The 21956-nt window shown below is 43.4% G+C and overlaps 1 protein-coding gene across 2 annotated transcripts in view; it reads right to left on the bottom strand.

The window, feature by feature from the left end:
* pi4k2a (phosphatidylinositol 4-kinase type 2 alpha) overlaps window positions 1–21956 on the bottom strand; it is a 55962-nt gene that overhangs the window by 9049 nt on the left and 24957 nt on the right. Inside the window, exons 3-8 of one of the 2 annotated variants that reach the window (XM_078565051.1) lie at window positions 20563–20694; window positions 17266–17419; window positions 15101–15162; window positions 10911–11010; window positions 8600–8733; window positions 3852–3911 (exon numbers count right to left, since the gene is read on the bottom strand). In XM_078565051.1, the coding sequence (XP_078421177.1) occupies window positions 3852–3911; window positions 8600–8733; window positions 10911–11010; window positions 15101–15162; window positions 17266–17419; window positions 20563–20694 (642 nt within the window). The remainder of the gene's footprint in view (window positions 1–3851; window positions 3912–8599; window positions 8734–10910; window positions 11011–15100; window positions 15163–17265; window positions 17420–20562; window positions 20695–21956) is intronic. The other variant, XM_078565052.1, reaches the window with a different exon arrangement.

Below are 21956 nucleotides of genomic sequence, written 5' to 3'. Positions count from 1 at the left end.
AAAACTGTCTGAAGAGTGAAGTTCAGCACCTGAAGGACCAAGTTTCATTCATGAAAAAGTGATGGCCACACTAAAGAAAAGATTGGCCAGACAAGGTTTGTGGAGAGCATCTCCACGTGGTGAGTACAGCATGGCTTGGGTTGTACACACCAGGGATGTCCCATCTTTGACGCCTGTTCTGGGCCAAAAAAAAAACTCAGCCCATGCAACATGGGAGCTCAGTTCCTCTGGCCTAGAAAGAGGGGAAAGCTATCACTGTGGAGTTAACAGACACAATCAGCTCTTGACCCACTGTCCACTGAAGGCTATTTAAACAAAAATCGCTCTCGGGATGTGGGCATCACTGACGAAGCCAACATTATTACCCATCCTTAGTCACCCAGAGAAGGTGCTTTAATGCAGGTTAGGGGCTTGCCAGGCCACTCTGGAGGACAGTTAAGTCAATTCCACTGGAGTGGGATGGAAATCACATGTAGATCCTCCCTGGTTAGGGATGGCAGGTTTCCTTCCCTAAGCAATATCAGTGCATCAGTTGGGTCTTTCACGACAATCTGCCAGTTTCATGGCCATTTTACTGAAATTTCTATGATTCCAAGAAAGGTTATGACACAGGAAGCCATTTGGTCCATCACATTCATGCTGGCCAAAAAACAGTGTTACTCAATACAATACCCGCTTCCAACGTGGTTGGGCAGAACCCAAACTGGGCATCAGTGAGCAGGTCATTGCTGAGTAAATGCTGATTTATAGCACTCTCCACGACACTTTCCATCACTTTGCTGATGATTGAGAATAGACTGATGGGACAGTAATTGGCTAGGTTGGATTTGTCCCATTTTTTTATGTACAGGACATACCTGGCCAATTTTCCACATTGTCGGGTAGATTCCATGCTGTAGCTGTACTGGAATGGCTTGGCTAGGGTCATGGCTAGTTCTTGAACACAAGTCTTCAGTACTATTGTTGTCAGGGCCCATAGCCTTTGCAGTGTCCAATGTCTTCAGCTATTTTGATAACACATGGAGTGAATCGAATTGACTGAAGACTGACATCTGTGATGTTGGGGACATCGGGAAGCAGCAGACATTAATCATCCACCCAGTACTTCTGGCTGGAGATGGCTGCAAATGTGTCAGCCTGTCTTTTGCACTGATGTGCTGGGCTCCCCCATCATTGAGGATGGGATGTTTGTGGAGCTTCCTCCTCCAGTTAGTTGTTTAAATGTCCACCAACATTCACAACTCGACATGGCAGGATGACAGAGCTTTAATCTGATCCGTTGGTTGTGGGATCGCTTAGTTCTGGCCATCCCATGCTGCTTACGGTGTTAGCATGCAAGTAGTCCTGTGTTGTTGCTTCACCAGGTTGACACCTCATTTTTAGGTATGCCTGGTGCTGCTCCTGGCATGCCCTCCTGCACTCCTCATTTCAGTAGGAGAGTTCCTTGCCCAGGTTTGACACAATGCCATGAGGCTTCTTCGGGTCCGGAGTCAATGTTGAGGACTCACAGGATAACCCTCTCCCAACTGCAGACTGTGCCACCACCTCTAGTGGGTCTGTCCTGCCGGTGGGACAAGACATACCCCAGATAGTGATGGCGGTGTCTGGGACAGTATCTGCATTATCTGATTTTGAGAGTATGACTATATCAGGCTGTTGCTTGAGAAGTCTGTGGGACAGCTCTCCCAATTTTGGCACAGGTGTTAGTAAGAACGACTTTGCAGGATGGACAGGGCTCGGTTTCCATTGTCGTTTCTGGTGCCTAGATCAATGCTGGGTGGTCCGTCTGACAGATTCCTTTTAGATTTTGTAGCGGGGTGTTACAACTAAGTGGCTTGTTAGGTCATTTCTGAGGGCTGTTAAGAGTCAACCACATCTGTGTCTGAAGTCACATGTAGGCCAGACCAGGTAAGGATGGCAGATTTCCTTCCCTGAGGGACATTAATGAACCAGGTAGATTTTTACAATAATCAAAAATGGTTTTATGGTCACTATTAATCAGACTAGATTTAATTTTTTAATTCCAGATTTATTAATTGAATTTAAATTCACCAGCTGCCATGGCCATGAACCCATGGAGCCTGAGCATTAGCCTAGGCCTCTGGATGACTGGTCCAATGACATTGCCACCACCGTCTTCCCCCTACACCTCAATTAAATCTTCCCTCAGCCTCCTCTATCACAAAGAAAACAACCCCATCCTACCCAATTTTTCATGCTTAACTTCTCCATTCCTGGCAATATTCTTGTAATCTCCTCTGCACCCTCTCCAGTGCAATCACATCTTTCCTGTAACTTGGGCATTAGAACTGCACACAGAACTCTAGCTATGAGCTAGTGTTTTATACAGTTCTAGCATAACCTCCCTGCTCTTATACACTGTGCCTTGGCTAATAAAGGAGAGTATTCTGTATGCCCGCTTAACCACCTTATTATGCTACCTTGAGGGATTTATGGACATGCAATCCATGGTCCCATTGGTTCCTCCAACTTCTCAGTATCCTATCTTTTGTATATCACTTGCCTTGTTTGCCCTCCCCAAATGCACTACCCACACTTCTTCAGACTGAATTCCATTTGCCATTTTTCTGCCCATCAGACCAGTCCATTGATATTTTCCTGCAGTGTACAATGTTTTCCTCACTATCAACCAAAAGGGCAATTTTTGAATCATCTGCAAACTTTTTAATCATGTCCCCACATGCAACGCTAATCATTTATTTTTATTTCCAGAATATTTTTAAACAAACTGAAGTCAGATTCTCAATGTGCCATGGTGAGATCTGAATTCACCTTCTCTGGATTAGTGCAGGCCTCTTGATTAGTAATGCAGTAACAACTACCACTCCACCTTATAGCTGGAACATTTGAGAGCATGTGACAATGGGCATCAACTGGATTCAGTTCCAATGCCTCACCCACAGAAAGCCATGTTTTCATTATTGCACACAATAGAAAGGTTCCTGAAGGTCCCACTCATGCAATCCATCCTAGTAAGGGGCTGAAAGGAAGGGACAAGTGTGAGCCATCCCCCACCAATACATGACCAGAGGGCAGCACACGTGTTGAAATCTCATCCTAAGCTGACTGTCTTCATGGTTCAGGGGAGCAGAGCACAGGACCCAAGTTGGAGGAAAGAGGAAAGAGAAGTGGCAAGGTCAAAGAGGGATTGAACCCCAAAATTCACCAATCCACAGGGATACACTAATTGGGGCAAGATCTGCTGCAGCTATATGGAAATTTCAGATTTTAAATACCTTGGAGGGGTTTAAAAAAAGTCAATCTGCACTGCCAAAATGTGATCAGATTGGAAAACAGTCGCTTGGCAGTACAGAGCTTGAATATTGCTGAAGAGACATGTTACCAAAGCTTTTCATCTTGTAGTCATCAGGACAAACACAAGAATACCAAATTTCAAACAATCACAACAATTTATACTACAGGAGAAAAGGGTGATCAGTTGGCAAACCAATGCTGATTGGCTGAGGTATTGCCATGGAGAAAGCAAAGGGGAACCATAAGCTCTTCAAACTCCTGGGTAATTCAAAAAAGCTGTAAGGCTTGAATATATTCCTTTATTTGTAGAGGACCGGTCCCTGCATACGAACATATGCTGCTTCTGGCAAGCGTAAATGAGCCATGTTATGAGCTTGACTGATTATCTTAAATTGAGTGTTAGTGTAGTTATTAGCTACACTGTCATTTTTGCATTTGTCCTGATGAGTGCAAGATGTAACACATAGGGAGCTCCCTCTACACTGGCTTTCTTTGGCAAGGCTGTTATGGCAGATTTTCTTCATGAACCAGCCACATGCAATCCTAGAGGATACAAGCAGCTCCCAGTAGCTCACCTGCCCTCTCATGACGGAAATCTGTTTGTAGAACTGCCCCCGATCAAATCCTGGGTCTTTCTGCAAAGGAAACGGATAATATTTTAATCCTGGTATCCTCAAACCCAAACACAAGTTTACTGCCAAAGAAATACCCCCCCAGCTGGAATTCAAAGCCACTGAACAGCAGCAATTAAAATGATCCAGTGCACAATGGATGAGAGGATTGGACACTGCTGTGAAGCCTCCATAGTTCATTAGCTGTCAATAAACCATGGAGGAAAAGGTTGCAGACAGAAACCAGCAACCACGGAACCACAGCAAAGGCTATAGGAAAAATAAATTAATACAGCACAGACTAGATGGCAAATAAAGCTCAGCTGCCTCAATTAACATCTTTCACACTTTGGGACTGCTGGCAATAGGCAAGTAGGGTGTAGTTAATGCAGCCCCTCTCCCACCTTGCTGCTGTGATACCAGATTCCACTCGCGAATAGGGGGCATTGGATTGTGGCCAACTACACTCACTGAAGCTACACATAATTGAAGTTATGTCAGTGTGGACAGGGAAGGACTACCTTTGCTATTCAATGTGCACCACCAGTCTGCCCCAGGATACAAGGGGCCAGGGGTACACAATGAAATGGGCTAATCTCCACCCGTGGGTTTAGGCAATACAGTGCTCTCTTCTCACTCCCCAGACGATTCGAGGTCTATGAACATCGTACGTCGTACCATTACTTAAAAAAGGTGTGAGAAATAGGCCAGAAAATTATAGGCCGGTCAGTCTGACTTCAGTGGTGGGCAAATTATTGTAAACAATTCTGAGACATAGGATAAACTGCCACTTAGAAAGGGTTAGCCAGCATGGTTAGGGGAAGGTCGTGTCTTACTAGCAAAACAGGAAAGGTGGCTCAGCCATGGATTACAAAGGAAATTAGGGATAGTATTAGATCCCAAGAGGAGACATATAAAATTGCCAGAAAAAGCAGCAAGCCTGAGGATTGGGAGCAGTTTAGAATTCAGTAAAAGTGGACAAAAAGGTTGATCAAGAAGGGAAAAATGGAGTATGAGAGTAAACTTGCAAGTAACATAAAAACTAACTGTAAAAGCTTCTATAAATGTGTGAAGACAAAAAGATTAGCAAAGACAAACGTAGAGTCAGAAACAGGGCAAATGAGGAACAAAGAAACGGCAGAAGAATTGAATACATATTTTGGTTCTGTCTTCAGAAAAAAGTACACAAATAGTTCCCAAGAAATGTTAGGGAACCAAGGGTCTACTGGGAGGGAGGAGCTAAAGAAAATCAGTATTAGTAAAAAGAAAATAAATGGTGCTAGAGAAATTAATGGGGTTAAAGGCTGAAAAATCCCCAGGGCCTGATAATCTACATCCCAGAGCATTAGAGGAAGTGGCTGAAATTATTGGATACATTGGTGGCCATCTTCCAAAATTCTATAGACTCTGGAACAGTTCCGATGGATTGGAGGTTGGCAAATGTAACCCCACTATTTAAAAAATAGGGAGAGAAAAAACAGACCAGTTAGCCTAACATCAGTAGTGGGGAAAATGCTAGAGTCTATTACAAAAGACGTGGTAACAGAACACTTGGAAAGCATTAACGGGATCAAAGTCAGTATGGGTTTATGAAAGGGAAATCATGCTTAACTAATCTACTGGAGTTTGAGGATGTAACTAGTAGAATAGATAAGGGAGAGCCAGTGGATGTGGTGTATTTGGATTTCAAGAAGGCTTTTGATAAGGTCCCACAAAAAAGGCTAGTGGGCAAAATTAAAGCACATGGGATCAGGGGTAATATGCTGGCATGGATTGAGAATTGGTTGACAGACTAGAAACAGAGAGTGGGAATAAATGGGTCGTTTTCTGGATGGCAGGCGGTGTACCGCAGGGATCAGTGCTTGGGCCCCAGCTATTCACAATATATATAAGTGACTTGGCTGAGGAAACCAAATGCAGTATTTCCAAGTTTGCTGACCACACAAAACTGGGCAGGGTTGCGAGCTGTGCAGGATGCAAGGAGGCTTCAGGGCAATTTAGACAAGTCGTGTGTGTCGGCAAACACATGGTAGATGTAGTATAACGTGGATAAATGTGAAGTTATACACTTCGATGTGAAAAACGTAAAAGCAGAGTACTATTTAAATGGTGATATGTTGGGAAATGTGGATATACAAAGGGATCTGGGTGTCCTTGTACACCAGTCAATGAAAGTAAACAGGCAGGTGCAGTAAGCAATTAGAAAGGCAAATGGTATGTTGGCCTTCAGTGCAACAGGATCGGAGTTCAGAAGTAGGGATGTCTTACTGCAGTTATACAAGGCCTTGGTGAGACCACACCTGGAGTACTGCCGTCAGTTTTGGTCTCCCTACCTAAGAAAGGATATACTCGCCATAGAGCGAGTGCAGCAAAGGTTCCCTATGCTGATACCAGGGATGGCAGGACTGTCATATGAGGAGAGATTGGCTCAACTGGGCCTATATTCACTAGAGTTTAGAAGAATAAAGAGGGGAATCAGATTGAAACGTGTAAAATTCTAACAGGGCTAGAAATGCAGGGAGGATGTTTCACCTGATTGGGGGGTCTAGAACCAGGGCCACAGTCTCAGGATACAGTGCAGGCCATTTAGGACTGAGATTTGGAAAAATTTCTTCACTCAGAGGGTGGTCAACCTGTGGAATTCTCTACCACAGAAGGCTGCGGAAGCCGAGCCACTGAGTATATTCAAGAAAGAAATTGATAATTTTTTGGATATTAGGGGCATCCAGGGGTATGGAGAGAAAGCAGGAATATGGCATAGAGATAGAGGATCAGCCATGATCGTGTTGAATGGCAGAGCAGGCTCACGGGGCCAAATGGCCTACTCCTGCTCCTAGTTACTATGTTTAAATAGAATTTTTTGAGGAAATAACAAAGAGGATTAATGACAGTAGTGCAGTGGATATTGTCTACATGAATTTCAGTAAGGCATTTGACAAGGTCCCAGATGGCAGATTGTTCAGGAAAGTTGAGATCTCATGGGATACAGGGGAAGGTCGTAGGCTGGATCCAAAATTGGCTCAGCGACGGGAAACAAAGGTAATGGTCGATGGTTGTTTTTGCGAATGGAAAATGGTTTCCAAATGATTTCCCACAGGCTCAGTGTTGGGGCCCTTCCTGTTGTTGTATATATTAATGATTTAGACTCAAATGTGGGAGGCATGATTGGAAAATTTGCAGATGACAAAAATTGGCCATGTAGTTGATAGTGAAGAGGATAGCTGTTGACTCCAGAATAATAATCGATGGTTTGGTGATTGGGCAGAGAAGTGGCAAATGGAATTCAATCCGGAAGTGAGAAGCAATGAATTTGGGGAGGGCAAACAAAGCAAGGGAATATTCAATAAATGAGCTATTAAGAGGGGTTGAGGAAGTGGGAGACCTTGGAGTGTGTCCCCATAGGTCCTTGAAGGTGGCAAGACAGGTGGACAAGGTGGTCAAGAAAGCATATGGAATACTTTCCTTTATTGGGCAAGGTATTGAATACAAAAGCAAGGACGTAATGATGGAACTGTATAAACACTAGTTAGGCCACAGCTAGAATTGTGTACGCAGTTCTGGTCACCATGCAGGAAGGACATAATTGCTCTGCATAGTGTACGAAGGAGATTTACAAGAATGTTACCAGGGCTTGAAAATTGCAGCTGCTGGGAGAGACTGGAGAGGTTTCCTTAAAAACAGAGGAGGCTAAGGGGTGACCTAATTGAGGTGTACAAAATTATGAGGGGCCTAGATAGGGTAGACAGAAAAGACTTGCTTCCCCTAGTTGAGGGGTCAATTACTGGGGCAGAGTTAAGGTCATTGGTGGAAGGATTAGAGGGAACATGAGGAAAAACTTTTTCACCCAGGTGGTGGGCGCCTGGAATTCACTGGTTGAGGCTGAAACGCTCGACTCATTTAAAAGGTACCTGGATCTGCATCGGAAGTGCTGTAACCTGCAAAGCTATGGACCAGGCACTGGAAAGTGGGATTAAAATGGGTGGCTAGTTTTTTTTTTGTCCAGCGCAGACATGATGGCTCTTCCTGCACTGTAACTTTTCTATGGTTCCAAAACAAGGAAATGTGATATTATCTTGTAGGTGACAAAGTTGCATTCAAAGGGTCATTGACATAATGCCAAAACACTGGGAGGTGTGTGAGGGATGAGTCACGTAAGCCAATGCGATGTTGTCAAAACTGAGACACCTTTTTAATTCATCATAAACTTCCCTTATTACAAGGGCAGACCTACCAACATGGCTCATTCTGGTATTATGCAGTTCAAAACGCACCCTTCAGTTATCTCACTTTGATTGTGCAGAATTGATTACATTCTTCAAATGGGCACTGAAAATTTCAATATCACACTGGATACCAAAATCAGCACTTTTTAAAGATTCATTCATGGGATGAGTGTTGCTGGCAAGGCCAGCATTTATCACCTATCTCCAAGTCTCCTTAAGGTAACTGAGCTATCCTCTTGAACAGCTGCAGTCAGTGTGGTGTAGGTACGTCCACATTGCTGTTAGCTAGACCCATCTTTACCCTCTCTTTCACTCTACATCTTCCCAAGAAAGTGAGTGCTGCTGAGCTCCTGCACCTTATTTGCTCAGCCACAATACACAATAACCGGTTACTCCTCAACAGCCCCACTCCCCACTGAATGGCCCCTTCCGCCTCCAATCACGGCAACTGTAAATAATGAAACACAAGTTCATAGTCTGCTGACTGACCTTGAAGAGCTCATAAAGGTCCTCTTCTAAATCTTTTACAAAGTTTGGGTCGGAAATTTTGGGAAGAACAAGATCCTTAATTTCCTGGGTAAATGGTATCTTCGCTTGAGGCAGCCACGCCCAGTAAAAAGGATCTGTAAAAAATAAAAACATTATCTATAAAAGCAACAACTTTCCATTTCCTGCAAGTGTTCTCTTGTATTTAATGATCAGGAGTTCATGTGACCATGGGAGGGGACCAATATCCAAACAGTCCCATTCTCAGCAGATGCCCACTTGTTAGTGATATACAGCAGGATCTGTCGTCATCTGCCCCTTCCTTAACCTAGGCCAAAAGCTTTGGCAAATTATGGTGACTCTCTCAGCTATTTCCTCATTTACCACTGTCAATATTTTGAGAAACATACTTTTATCCCGTTAACTAACCCTCTTGGTCCTCCTTCAAAACTACTTAAAACCTACCAAACTTGCAGTCACACTTCAGCCAGTGCCGCCTCCTTTGACTCAATTTTTATCTGATTATGCTCCTTTGGAAAGTTTTAAAAGCACCATTTTTAAAGAACTTATTCACAGGATGTGGGTATCGCTGCCAAACATTTATCGCCCATCCTTACCTACCCTTGAGGTAGTGATGGTGACCCACCTTGAGTGGTTTGCTCAGCCATTTCAGTGGGCAGTTAAGGGTTTTAACCACATCGTTGTGGGACTGGAGTCACAAATAGGGAAGACTGGGCAAAGATGATTGATTTCCTTCCCTAAAGGATATTAGTGAACCGGATGGGTTTTAACTGACTCCAGTAGTTTCACGGTCATCATTACTGATACTAGCTTTTTATTCCAGGTTTAATCAACTGAATTTAAATTTCCCAGCTGCCATGGTGGAATTTCAACTCAAGTCCCTGGATCATGAGCCCAGGTCTCAGGATTTCTAGTCCAGTAACATAACTATGTTATTGTACCTCATGCAAGCTGTTGCTTAATACAGCCTCCTTTTGAATATTTATCTTCAAGGGCAGCTCTTTTAAACCCTCCTCAGTTACTCCCATAGGCTACTTTCACTTTCTGCCATGGGGGAAAAACTGAGACAAAAATACTTCAGTAGATCTGTAGGCAGCCTCGCCATTATTAACTTAAAAACCCCTTGCTATTTTCCCTTTATGTTTATGGCGTATGATACATTCACGCCCTTTATATCTCACTTACATTTAATCTGTGCCATATTTATCCTTTCAGAAAACATTTCCATCCCATGCTCAAAAATTCTATTGTCAAAATTACAGAAAGGCTTTGGATGAAGTCTACCGACTCCAGGAGGAAGCTGTTCAGCCCAGTGTGTCCATCTGGAGCTAGCTCCATACAAGGGCCGGCTATTCTAATCCATTTTTCCCAATCTTCCACACACCCTTTAACATTGACCCTCTCCGATAGTTTACCTCATTGCCTTTTAATGAAACAAAAGGGGGACCATTTATCGCATCTCAAACATGGCAAAACACGTCACAAATTATTGCATGATGCTGTACTTGACAAAGAGGAATTCTGAGCACAGCAAAATTGCAAACGGCAACGAGATGAATGGCAAGTTAAAACGTATTTGGTTGAGGGAGGAATGTTGGCCAGGACACTGAAAACTTTGAAAGCACAAAATGAGATTGTTAACATCCACCTGGACAGACAAACATGGTCTCAGTTTAATATCTCACCCGAAGGACCCAGAGGATTAAGATTTGGTGTGCGCCACCAGAGAGGAACTCTGGGGGCAATGATTCTGACCTTGAAGAGAGCTAATTTGCAGTGTTACAGGGAAAATGCTGAGGAGCGGGGCTAATTGGATAGCTCTTTCAAAGAGCTGGCACAGGCAAGGCAGGCTGAATGGCCCCCTTCTGTGCTGTCAGATTCTATTAGGCTCCCTCAACACTGTCTGTAATAAGTCTATGTATGAGCTCGAGACCTGGAGTGCTCCTTGAATTCTGTATCACTAACTCAAAAGGTCAGAGTGATACCACTGAGCCAAGTCGAAACAACATAGAACATGATTACTTGCCCTCAACAGCTGTCTTTGGCAATGCATTCATATTCTAATAATCTACTGCATGAAAACTTTCAACATCTCAACTTTGGTCAAATGCTCTCCATTGCAGTCTCAAGGCCACATCTGACATTTTTCATCCTCTCACATGCCTGTTTGATCAGTTGCCATTTGCAACATTGACTTCAAAACCCCAAATCAAAAATTAAACACGAGCTCTTAAAATCAGAGAGAGTTTCAAGGAAATTTTGCTTTGTAACATGACTGAATTTCAATACTCACATGCCCGCCATGAGTCTGGGTGTTTCAGAGGAAACGCCAAACCATTGTCTATCGCTGCGATCTTTATTATAGGCTCTTTCACTACAACCCAGTCAGCATCCTGGAATAAAATACACACTGAGACTTTATAAATTCCACATGCCTCCTATCTTCACCAGTCCCCTTCAAAGTATGTTACACGATTATAGATGCAGTATTTTAAATACAAAACTAGTTAAATCCATTCTGATCACTTTTTAAGACAAAGACCATAGATAGGCCATGTGCATCAGTGATAGACAGAACAGCAAGAGGTTCCCAAGTTGGACTCCAGGTGTATGTTAAACTGGCTGCTCTCAGACTAAACATTGTTGGAGGGCAGTACAATTTGCATCAGTCCCCTGGTTATGGAGAGCAAAGAAAAATCTACTTGGGTTCCCACACCTGATCACTGTCTGGTGGCCACACCCCCAGCCACACAAAGCACAACTATTAGGACATTGGGCAGAAAGGAGGTGTGCAATGGTCACACCTCCCACCTCAATAGCCCACCGACACATCACCTAGACCCATACAAGTATGGTCAATTCTGCACCGTGGTGGAGAGGAGGAAATCTGTAAGGCTATAACTGTAGCCATTTCAAATATCCTTGGATAGTTCTAATCTCATGAACCTAACTATATTTTTCTTTTCTGCACATGCAAATAGGTAAATGGTATGCCCCAAGATTGTGCTGTGGGGTCTTTGAAAATCTTTGGTAAGTTGAGCTAATAATACCTAATGTAAAAGCAAGAGAGAAGGTCACCCATGGAGATGATGTAAAGGCCTGTTAGCTAAGCTTAAAAGTGAGGTTTGAAGAAATTGGAAACAGGAAAAGAGACAGTTGAAATCAACTGACTGTAAGATGGCATTCTTCTGTGACCACATTTTATGCAATCTCATTGTTGTCTGAGTATTTAACCCTCAAACATTCAAAAGTTTTTGACTGGTGTTTCAAACTTATTGGTACTCGGGTGCAATATAGCAGCCACAATGCCTTTCCACCTGCCAACAATATCTGTAAGTATTATAATGAAGGAAGAAGCTGAGGAGAGATTGAAAGAGATCAATGAACTGAAAGCTCAAAGGAGGAGGCTGACACACAACGTAATACTCTCCAAAAACAGAACACACAAATCAGCATACAGGTAGCTCCACAAAGGAAAGAATGAGGGTCCCCAGTTCCTAAACAGAATCTCCCTGAAGGGAGGACAGACCCCCTCGTTTCATAGCTTTTAGCCAGCCCATATTTGCTGAGGAGTTCATTCTTTTTTTTAAAAAAAGCCACAGTATTTCTCCATTACCTCCTAATGCTTCCCACCTCCCCTTCTACTTGATATTCGCTGGTTTGTCCTGTCTGAATTTCACGAGGATCAAGGTTCAGAAAGGTTCCCCTGGCACTGCTGCTTTATTAGTGAATAATCCTTCTCAAGGGCAACTAGGGATGGGCAATAAATGCTGGCCTAGCCAGCGAAGCCTACACCCCCATGAATGAATAAAATTTAAAAATCCCCAAATCAATACTGGCATCAACAACAGTAAGGTTATGATCCCAGCTGATGTTACTGCTGGACAAACCTGATCCCAGGGTGGAACCCAGCTTGATAGATCCTAACTTTTATATTTTGTTTAGATACGTGAAGAGTTGCTACTGAACAGTCACAGGAGTCAGTTAATGAACTTTTAACAAAAGGATAAAATATTTATTAAACAGGAAAAGATGAACTATATTACAATACTCCTTCACCCACAACCATACCTTTACAGATATATACAGATTTGTAAAGATAACAAGTTACAAAAGCTATCTTATACTCTCATGTTCACAGTAAGTATACAATTCATGTAAACCAACAGGTAACCTGTGGTCAGACACACCACACTCTGAAACCAAGTGTCAGATGCCACCCCAGACAGATGCTATAGATCTCTCAAGTCCCCCCAGGCGCTTGTTACACCATGAGCCAACCGGTCTCACTGAACTCCATCTTTCACACGAGGGTTCCCGATCTCCACTCTCCAAGACCTCGCTTTGGAATTGTGCTCCAAACCAACGCTTTTTCTCACACGCCTTCCGCAAGGGTTCACCTCCAGGGTTTCAAAACTCTCCTTCTGATGTTCCTCTCCCCTTGGTCACCACATGCATTCAAGCTGTCTTCCACACACACACACACTCGCACTGACTCAGCTGTCAACAGTACACCACTTCTTCACATGCCCATAGCAAAGAGTTACAGGCCTTCAGCTGTCTCTTTGGATCTTCTGACTTCTCACAAGCCTATATCGCTTTGAATCTGCTTCCTGCAGCTTTCGTCTCTTTAAGCTTGAAGCCTTCCTCTGCTCCTCACTCTTCACTTAACAGGACCTTTTCCAGGTTCCTGTCCTTCCTTTGGTTAGGTGGTTTTCTTGGGACTTTCTCCTATTTCTGCTTCACACCTTGGCCTTGGGGCCTTTCAGTTCTTTTGGGAAGTCTGCTCTCACTCCGCAGTTCCCTCCACCAGTATCCAGTCTCCCTGGAATCTTGGCTTCAGCTTTAGTTTGGGACTTGCTATCTGCCCTTCTGCTCCAGTCTCACCCTGGCAGCTGTTTTCAATTGAACTCAAAACGTTTTCGCTTTAGTGTGTTTGTGTGGGTCTCCCTCTCTGGACCCCTGTTGCTAGGCAACAGCAGTTTTTTTTCTACTCTTGTTTGCCTTAACTTCTCTTCCACAGTCATAAGACTCATTAGAAATGCAGGTATACAAAGAGCTGTAGACCTACTTTCTCCACTCAAAAATGGAACTAGATCCCAGGTTTTACCTTTTAACCCACAAATAGAACAAAATATAAACTTAAACTTAAAGATATAACAAATTCCTAACACACAAATACACATATAACTTACTTAAACTATCACTATTTCCTAACAATATCCACTCATTAAAGGGAATGTGGATTGAAAGGTATGCATCAAGCATTTTTCCATATTATGCACTTATATGGTCAACAGGAGGCAAAAAATAAAAACAGAAAATGCTGGAAAAACTCAGGTCTGGCAGCATCTGTGGAGAGAGAAACAGAGTTAACGTTTCGAGTCCGTACGACTTCTTCAGAGCTAAAGAGAAGCAGAAACGTGATGGATTTTATACTGTTTAAGAGTGGGAGGAGCAGGTGGAACAAGATAGGTGGTCAGGGATAGGTGACAGCTAAGGAGAGAATGACAAAGATCTCATGGACACAAGAGAAAGGGAGTGTTAACGGTAATGGTAAAGAGTAAAGAAGGTGCTAACAGTAGCATAAAGGTAAGATAGCAGAAGGCGTCAGCACTCTGCGAAAGTAAAACATAAAAAGTGACAGGTGGCTCAGTGGGGGGGAGGGGGGGTTTGGGGGAGAAGGATAAGAAATGAACAAATTAAAAGAGTAAAATAAAAATAAATAAATAAAATAAAAATTGGATTTAAAAAGGGGTCAAGATGGAGGAGAAAGTTCATGGTCTGAAGTTGTTGAACTCAATGTTAAACCCGGAAGGCTGTAAGGTGCCTAATTGGAAGATGAGGTGCTGTTCTTCCATTTTACATTGAGTTTCACTGGAACATTGCAGCAGGCCAAGGACAGACATGTGGGCATGATTCTGTCATTGTTCTTATGTTTTGCTTTCACAGAGCGCTGACCCTTGTCCTGCTATTAATACCTTCTGCTATCTTACCTTTATGCCACTATCAGCACCTTCTTTGCTCTTTACCACTATCATTAACACTCCCTTTGTCTTGTGTCCATGACACATTTGTCAATCTCTCCTTAGCTGTAACCTATTCCTCACCTTCTATCTCGTTCTACCTGCTCCACCCGCTCATAAACAGTATAAAATCCATCACATTTCAACTTTCCTTTAGCTCTAAAGAAGTCATATGGACTTGAAGCATTAACTGTTTCTCTCTCCACAGATGCTGCCATACCTCAGTCAGAGTTATATAGCACAGAAACAAGGCCCTTGGGCCTATTGTGTCCTTGCCAGCCATCAAGCACCTATCTATTCTAATCCAATTTTCCAGCACTTGGCCCGTAGCCCTGCTGAGTTTTTTCAGCATTTTCTGTTTTTATTTCAGATTTCCAACATCCGCAATATTATGCTTTGATATAATAACAAAAAAAACTGGTTCCAAATGTTTCAGACAAAAATCAACTCTACTCACCTTTGAACCAGCACTATCCATAGGACAGTCGTATTTGATCAACCAATTATCATTACCTCGATCTATGAAAAGAATGAATTTGTGATGAAATGTTTGCTCATCAGCTTCCCCCTGCCCCCAAGGGCCCCACCACCACCACAATTTTCACTTTATTCCCTTCCCCTCCTAAACTCCATCACAGACACAGAGGCCAATTGAACTGACTCACCCAAACAGAGGTCAATCAGCTCAGCACAAAACACACCAGATCGAGGGCTTCCATGGTTTGTCTGACCCAGTGTTATACTGGGCTCTGAAATTTACCCGCTGGGATATTTGGAGAAAGATTTTTCTTTTTTGGGGCGAGGAGAAAGCTTCTAGATGCTTTCTCCATCGTCGATATCATACTTTCTCATGTCCGAGTCTGACACATTTACATACAGGGTCCCTGGGGGTGAACACTACTATCCACAATACTACAATCTATTGACATGTACCAATTTACTCCTAATCACCTTTCTGTCTCCTAACCATCTCTCTGCCCATTGAAACATATTGGTCAACACCATTTGCCCAAGTCTTCACCAAGAAGGAAACAGATAGCTTACTTGATCTGGAAAGGGAGCTAGAGGAAGCTGCAGAGGTAAGGTTCACATTACTACCAACCCAGCTGTGCAGCCTTAAAGTGAATAAATCTTAAGGACCGCATGAGATACATTCGAGAATTTTTAAGGAAACGAGGAGAGGAATTGCAGGAGCTCTGACACAAATCACTGAATACTGAAGAGGTGCCTTGGGGATGGAGAAAGGCAAGTGTTATTCTTACTTTTAAAAGGGGCACAAAAGGTCCTTAGAAACCAGGGCATTTAATGTTCACTATGGGTAAAGATAAGATGGCAGCTTGTCAGGACTGCATCCCAAGCCTCAGCAGAGTGGGTCTAATGGCTGCAGAGGAGCCCAATTTCTCATGTGAACCCTAGGACAGATATCAGACCCTTCACTGAAAGGGGCAAAGCATTTGTTAAGCAGCCACCATATATGTCTCGAGGTCAGTATGGTGGGCAACCTTGGGGCACAGGGAACAGCTCTGTGGAAATGACCGATCGCGCCCCTCGGCTTCCCCGAATTGCCATCTGGAAAACGTTGAGAGATCTCAGATGCTGGCTAACCTGCTAGCACTTCCAACTTTCCGATTCAGGCTGAATTTTTTTTTTCATTCATTTATGCGATGTGGCCATCACTGGCTAGGCCAGCATTTATTGCCCATCCCTATTTGCCCTTGATGGGGAGGTGGTGAGCTGCCTTCTTGAACTGCTGCAGTCCATGTGGTGTATGTTTTGGCCCAGCAACAGTGAAGGAACGCCGATATATTTCCAAGTCAGGCTGGTGAGTGGCTTGGAGGGGAACTTGCAGGTGGTGGTGTTCCCATGTGTCTGCTGCTCTTGACCTTCTACATGGCAGCAGTTGTGGGTTTGGAAGGTGCTGTCTCAGGAGCCTTGGTGAGTTTCTTCAGTGCACCTTATAGATGGTAAACACTGCTACTACTGTGTATCAGCGATGGTGGGAGTGAATATTTGTGGATGGGGTGCCAACCAAGCAGGTTGCTTTGTCCTGGATGGTGTCAAACTTTGAGTGTTGTTGGAGCTGCACTCATCCAGGCAAGTGGAGGCTATTCCATCACATTCCTGACTTGTGCCTTTAGATGGTGGACAGGTTTTGGGGAGTCAGGTGGTGAGTTAGTCGCTGCAGGATTCCTAGCCTTGACCTGCCCTTGTAGCCAGTGTTTATATGGCTAGTCCAGTTCAATTTCTGGTCAATGGCAACACCCAGAGTGTTGATAGTGGGGGATTCAGCGATGGTAATGCCACTAACCCTCCCGTCCGATCTACAAGGCTTCTTAAAAAAAAATTCAGCATGATTTGTGTGGGGGGATATGAATCAAATACAGTGAGTCCAATGCAGCCCAGAGTAGCAGGAGAATGTTCCCTGTGTCTATGGCTGCAAGGGAGAGGCAGCCTCAAAGCTCTAATGGATGAGAAAAGAACAAAACTGACAAACACACTCAGAGGGGCTAAGTGCTGCCTAGACATATGTGCACATGCACAAACACATACACCCCCACACGTCTAGCAAGGTGTTAATGCCATCAGAAGAGAGGAAATTGGCAAAAGTCACGCAATACTGGCCTGTGTTCCTGATGATGTAATCCAGAACCACAAGCCGCTCGAACTGCAATTGCAGCTGCAATTTGGTCTTGTCGGGTAAAGGCTCTGCTTCAAACCTCCGCAACCAATAATCTGCATCTTTATAACCTTCTACAAACAACTGGAAGGAACCAACCTGGAAAGGAGAGGGAAAAGCAGAAGTTGTTTTATCCCATTTATAAGCTGGGCAATTTCTTTCAGCAATCACACCAGCAACTTGTTGTGGTTATCTATTAGAAACTAATTCCATCCTACACCGGTTCTGGAGAAGATGCAAAAAAAATTTATTGGAATGACAACAAAACCGAGCTTATACTCAAAGGAAAGACTACACAACTTCAAGGTCTTATCTATCGGAAAAAGATGGATAAAATGAAAGAGTTTGATAGGATAGCGTTACAAGAATGTGCTTTTTTTTTTCAAAGAAAACAACTTCTAATTCTTTTTTCTGGCTGGATTTGGAAAAAAAAGGAAAAACTGAATGGAGGACTGCCAGCCAGCTGCAATATACAAACTTGCATTCCATCAAGTGGGATGCAAAGGAACACTGGGGAGCATCTCCTGTGGCTTTACACTTTCCAAAAACTTTTCGAAGGTTTCTGAGGTAAGCTATCAAAATGAAATTACCTGTCCGAAAAAACAATGGCTGCAGCATACATGGGTTAATTCAATTCCTATGGAATATACAGCTAATAGGATACTTTAAAGGCTGCTTACTAAGCCAGAGATATCAGAATGCTATACTGAAAACAAGTTGAAGCTGTTTTGCACTCTCGGTCTCCTAAGCATTGTGCCCAGATTTGCAAAGTAACCATCCTAAGAGAAATCTACTGCAAACAGGGATCTTTTAAGAATAAAAGATGGAAATATGCTCCATACAACTATACCCAGGTAGACAACTGAACAAAATGGCCACAACGTGGAATCACTGCATTGCGACAGCCCAAAGGACAGCTAACCATATACTTGTTTCTTTATCTTCATTCAAGAAATGTAAAAAAAACCCTTAAACTATCCTCTTATCCTACCATCTGTACTAGTGCATGCGTGGGGGGCCCAGGGAATGTGAGACATATGAATGGATGATGGTTGTGATTCACTCAATACACTTTTCATTTGGGAAATAGCTTCAATAAACTTATCTTGCTCTTTAAACACAGAAAATCTGTTTAATTCTTTATAATCTGAAAGCATAAATAGTGGGACTCCTGCAGTATTGGCAAAACACATCTCCAAATTCACAAAAAAAGAACTAGTTATGGTCAGGCCTAGAGTGGCAGAATAGGGGTGTCATTTCACCCCTCCTCATGTGGTCATAGCAATAGATTTAGAAAAGATGCAAAAACAGAAAATTCTGGAAAAGCTCAGCAAGTCTGGCAGCATCTGTGGAAATGTGGGTCTTCACAGATATTGCCAGACCTGCGGAGCTTTCCCAGCATATTCTGTTTTTATTTCAGATTTCCCAGCACCTGCAATATCATGCTTTTATTTTATAGGAAAGATGTTTCCATTTGCAAGCGAGACCACAACTGGAGGCCACAAATACTTTAACTAACAGATCCAATAGGGAATTTAGGAGAAACATCTTTACCCAGAGAGTAGTTGGAATGTGGAACTCGCTACCACAGGGACTAGTTGAAACGTAGAACATAGATGCATTTAAGGCAAAGCTAGAAAAACGCATGTGGAATGGAAGGATATGTTGATGAAAGAGTGGTGGGATTAGATTTGTGGAGAACATAAATGTAGGCAAGGATCTGTTAACCTGGAAGTATTAACAGCACAGTAGCGAGCCTACGTAACATCATGAGCAGGTGCTCATTGTATTGGACCACTGGGGGGTTCAATCTCCCCTGTAACACCTGTTTGAGTCACAGAAATGTCCTTTAAGGAGACCACTAAGATAATAACTGATATGATAAATGAATGAGTAGTCTGATTAAACTAGTGCATTTAAAATAAAGCAAAAGGCCAGAAGTAGCCATTAATCATTAAAGTAGAATGTCAGCACCAGTGTTCATCAGACACTATGCGCTGCAGCGATCACCCCAAGTATACTGCTGAAAACTGCATGCTCCCTCTCCAAGACCATCCTGAGAATGGAGAAAACTGCAGGAAAGAGGCAGACAGCCAGAGACATCCCCCGCAGATGAACCGTGGGCCCTGGAAACGTTGTGGAACTTCTAGACCAACTGGCTGCCAACCCACCCATCATCATGTAATTTCTAAGCAGCTGTGAAGGGCAGAGGCATCGAAGTATCACATTCACACAGACAAGTATAGAGATTTAGAACTTTAGGGACGTGCAACAATTCAGTACCTCTTTAATATCACAGGAGCGGATGATGAAAAGTCACAACAATTAGCCGAGCATGTTTAGATCAGGAAAGCTGCAGTTTCCACCCCTGGTCTATGTTAGGTTATGGCAGCTGGAACAGCAGAACAACTGTTACTGTGCCCTGCCATTCGTAAATGCTGAATAGATGGGTGGATAAATGGATGTTGGGGGGTGGGGGGGGTTAAGAAAGAGAGTAGTCAGGTTTCCCACAACCCCTGCTGAAATCTGTGTACATGAACATCAAGTGAGGATATACACAATGGGACGGCTGGTCAAAGGTCACTGGGCTCACACCAAAAATAACTTGGGCAATACAACAATAAATGTCTAATCGTCTACGCCTTTAATGGAGTAAATTGTCCCAAGCCACTTCACAGGGTGTTACCAAACAAAACTTGGCATCAAGTCAAATATGATGATATTTGGGGAAAGCTAGGACAAAGAAAGGTTTTAAGGAGCTTCTTTAAGGAGGGAAGGAATGTAGAAGGGTGGAGAATTTTAGGGACAGAATTCCAGAGCTTGGGGCCCAGGTAGTTGAAAACACAACAATGTGCATATATATCATATCCTTAACATAGAAAAATGTCCCAAGGTGCATAGCAAAATTGGCCGAGGCACAGACAGAGACATCAGGATAGGTGGCCAAAAACCTGAGATGGGGGAGCGAGGCCTTGGAGGGATTTGAAAACATGGAATTAAAAATTGAGGCATTGTTGGACCCTGATGCCAATGTAGGTCAGTGGGCACTGGGGTGGGTTGGAACAAGACAATGTGCTGAAGGACACCTAGTACCATTCCAACTGCCCTCCCAGGAGAAGTCATGCCTAAAGGAGAGACGGGGAGAAAAACATTGAAAAAAATTCACACCCTCACTCAGTGCAGGGAAAAAAAAATGTCAAAAGTCAGGACACAAGATGATGACACCCAGTAGAAGCTGGTACCTTGGGAGGTAGACCGATCCGGTGAAACCGCTGTCCAACTTTTGGCACTTTCTCAAGAGCCAGTTTCTTCCCCCGTGATTTCACTCGATCGATTGCACTGTAGTTAAAAGTCTCACTTGCTAAATGCACTACCTGGAGAGGGAGAATCAGAGTTAATAAAGACAAGTAGGTGGTCTGGACTCATACAGTACAGCTCAAGGGGTTTTTAACATAGTTCTTAGTCCAGTTTTGGGAATGCCCTACGAAGGGTGCAAACTCTGAGTGATCAGAATATGCTGATGCCACTTTTTTTTGCTGAACATCAAGTCTCATACCATCTGTGGCAAGGACAGAAAGTTACATCTTTGCAGAGTTTGAGAGATGGGAGAGTTGAAAGTAAAGTACCCGGTGATTGTTACCATGTAAAGCAAGAGCACGTTTGCACTCCTGAGCAAAGTTGCTGCTTCAAAGCAACCCCCCCCCGCCCGGGCCTTTGCTCAGCTACCACAATGACCATGTTGGGATTGTACATCATTCAACCTCCTTTTCTTCTTAAGCAGAAACAAAATTCCCACACGAGAACTTTCAATCACATCTTTATGGCAGAAAATGCCCCAACGCATGCAGACAAAACAGACAGAAAACCAAAGGAGGAGCAGAATCAAAGGTTTTGATTAAGAGATAGCATTTAAGAGTGTTTTGAAGGAGGGATGGAAAGGGAAAGGAATTTGAGGAACCAGTTCCAGAGAACAGGACCTATGTGACTGAAGATATTCCTGATGGTGGTGAGGTAAATGGGAAAACACAAGGCCAGAATCAGAGGCTTTGTACGGGTGGAAGGTTCACACTATCAGTCAGGGGTGGGGCCATATAGGATCAAGTCAAACTACCCTACTGAAGCTCAAGCATCTGTTCAACTGTTTCTCTTCCCATTGGAAATGTCGAGGCTCTACTTGGCAACAGTAACAAGACTGATTCTAGGTCACCACATGGGGTTGATGGGCGCAAACCCATATAACCAACAGCACTGCTGGTCACAGCCACTTACCAACTGATAGAGCTAGGTCATTTGACAAACACTCAGTATCACTCTACATAAAGACAACCAAACTCAGTCCCAAGACACAGGTCCCCTATAAAGTAGCACCCAGTCCACCTGCTTGATCTATTCTGTAGCTCATCCTGATCATTCAGTGGATAAAAGCCCCATCTGGTGTGGTGTCTAGCTGTAGAGGCCAACAATGCTCAAGGTTCCACAACTGATCATGTGGGGTGTAAATCATTAGGGTTGATTTCCTCAAATGATCGCATATGGCATCTTGTGCAAGAGTAGGATCAGACTGAACTGTGAAGTCAAAGACCCTGTAGACATTGCCACTAGACTGCTGTCACCAGCTATGGAACTGTACTTCAGG

The sequence above is a fragment of the Cetorhinus maximus genome, chromosome 20 (genome assembly GCF_964194155.1).
Source record: "Cetorhinus maximus chromosome 20, sCetMax3.hap1.1, whole genome shotgun sequence".
In the NCBI taxonomy this organism is placed as follows: Eukaryota; Metazoa; Chordata; class Chondrichthyes; order Lamniformes; family Cetorhinidae; genus Cetorhinus; species Cetorhinus maximus.
This window is presented reverse-complemented; position numbering and strand designations above follow the sequence as displayed.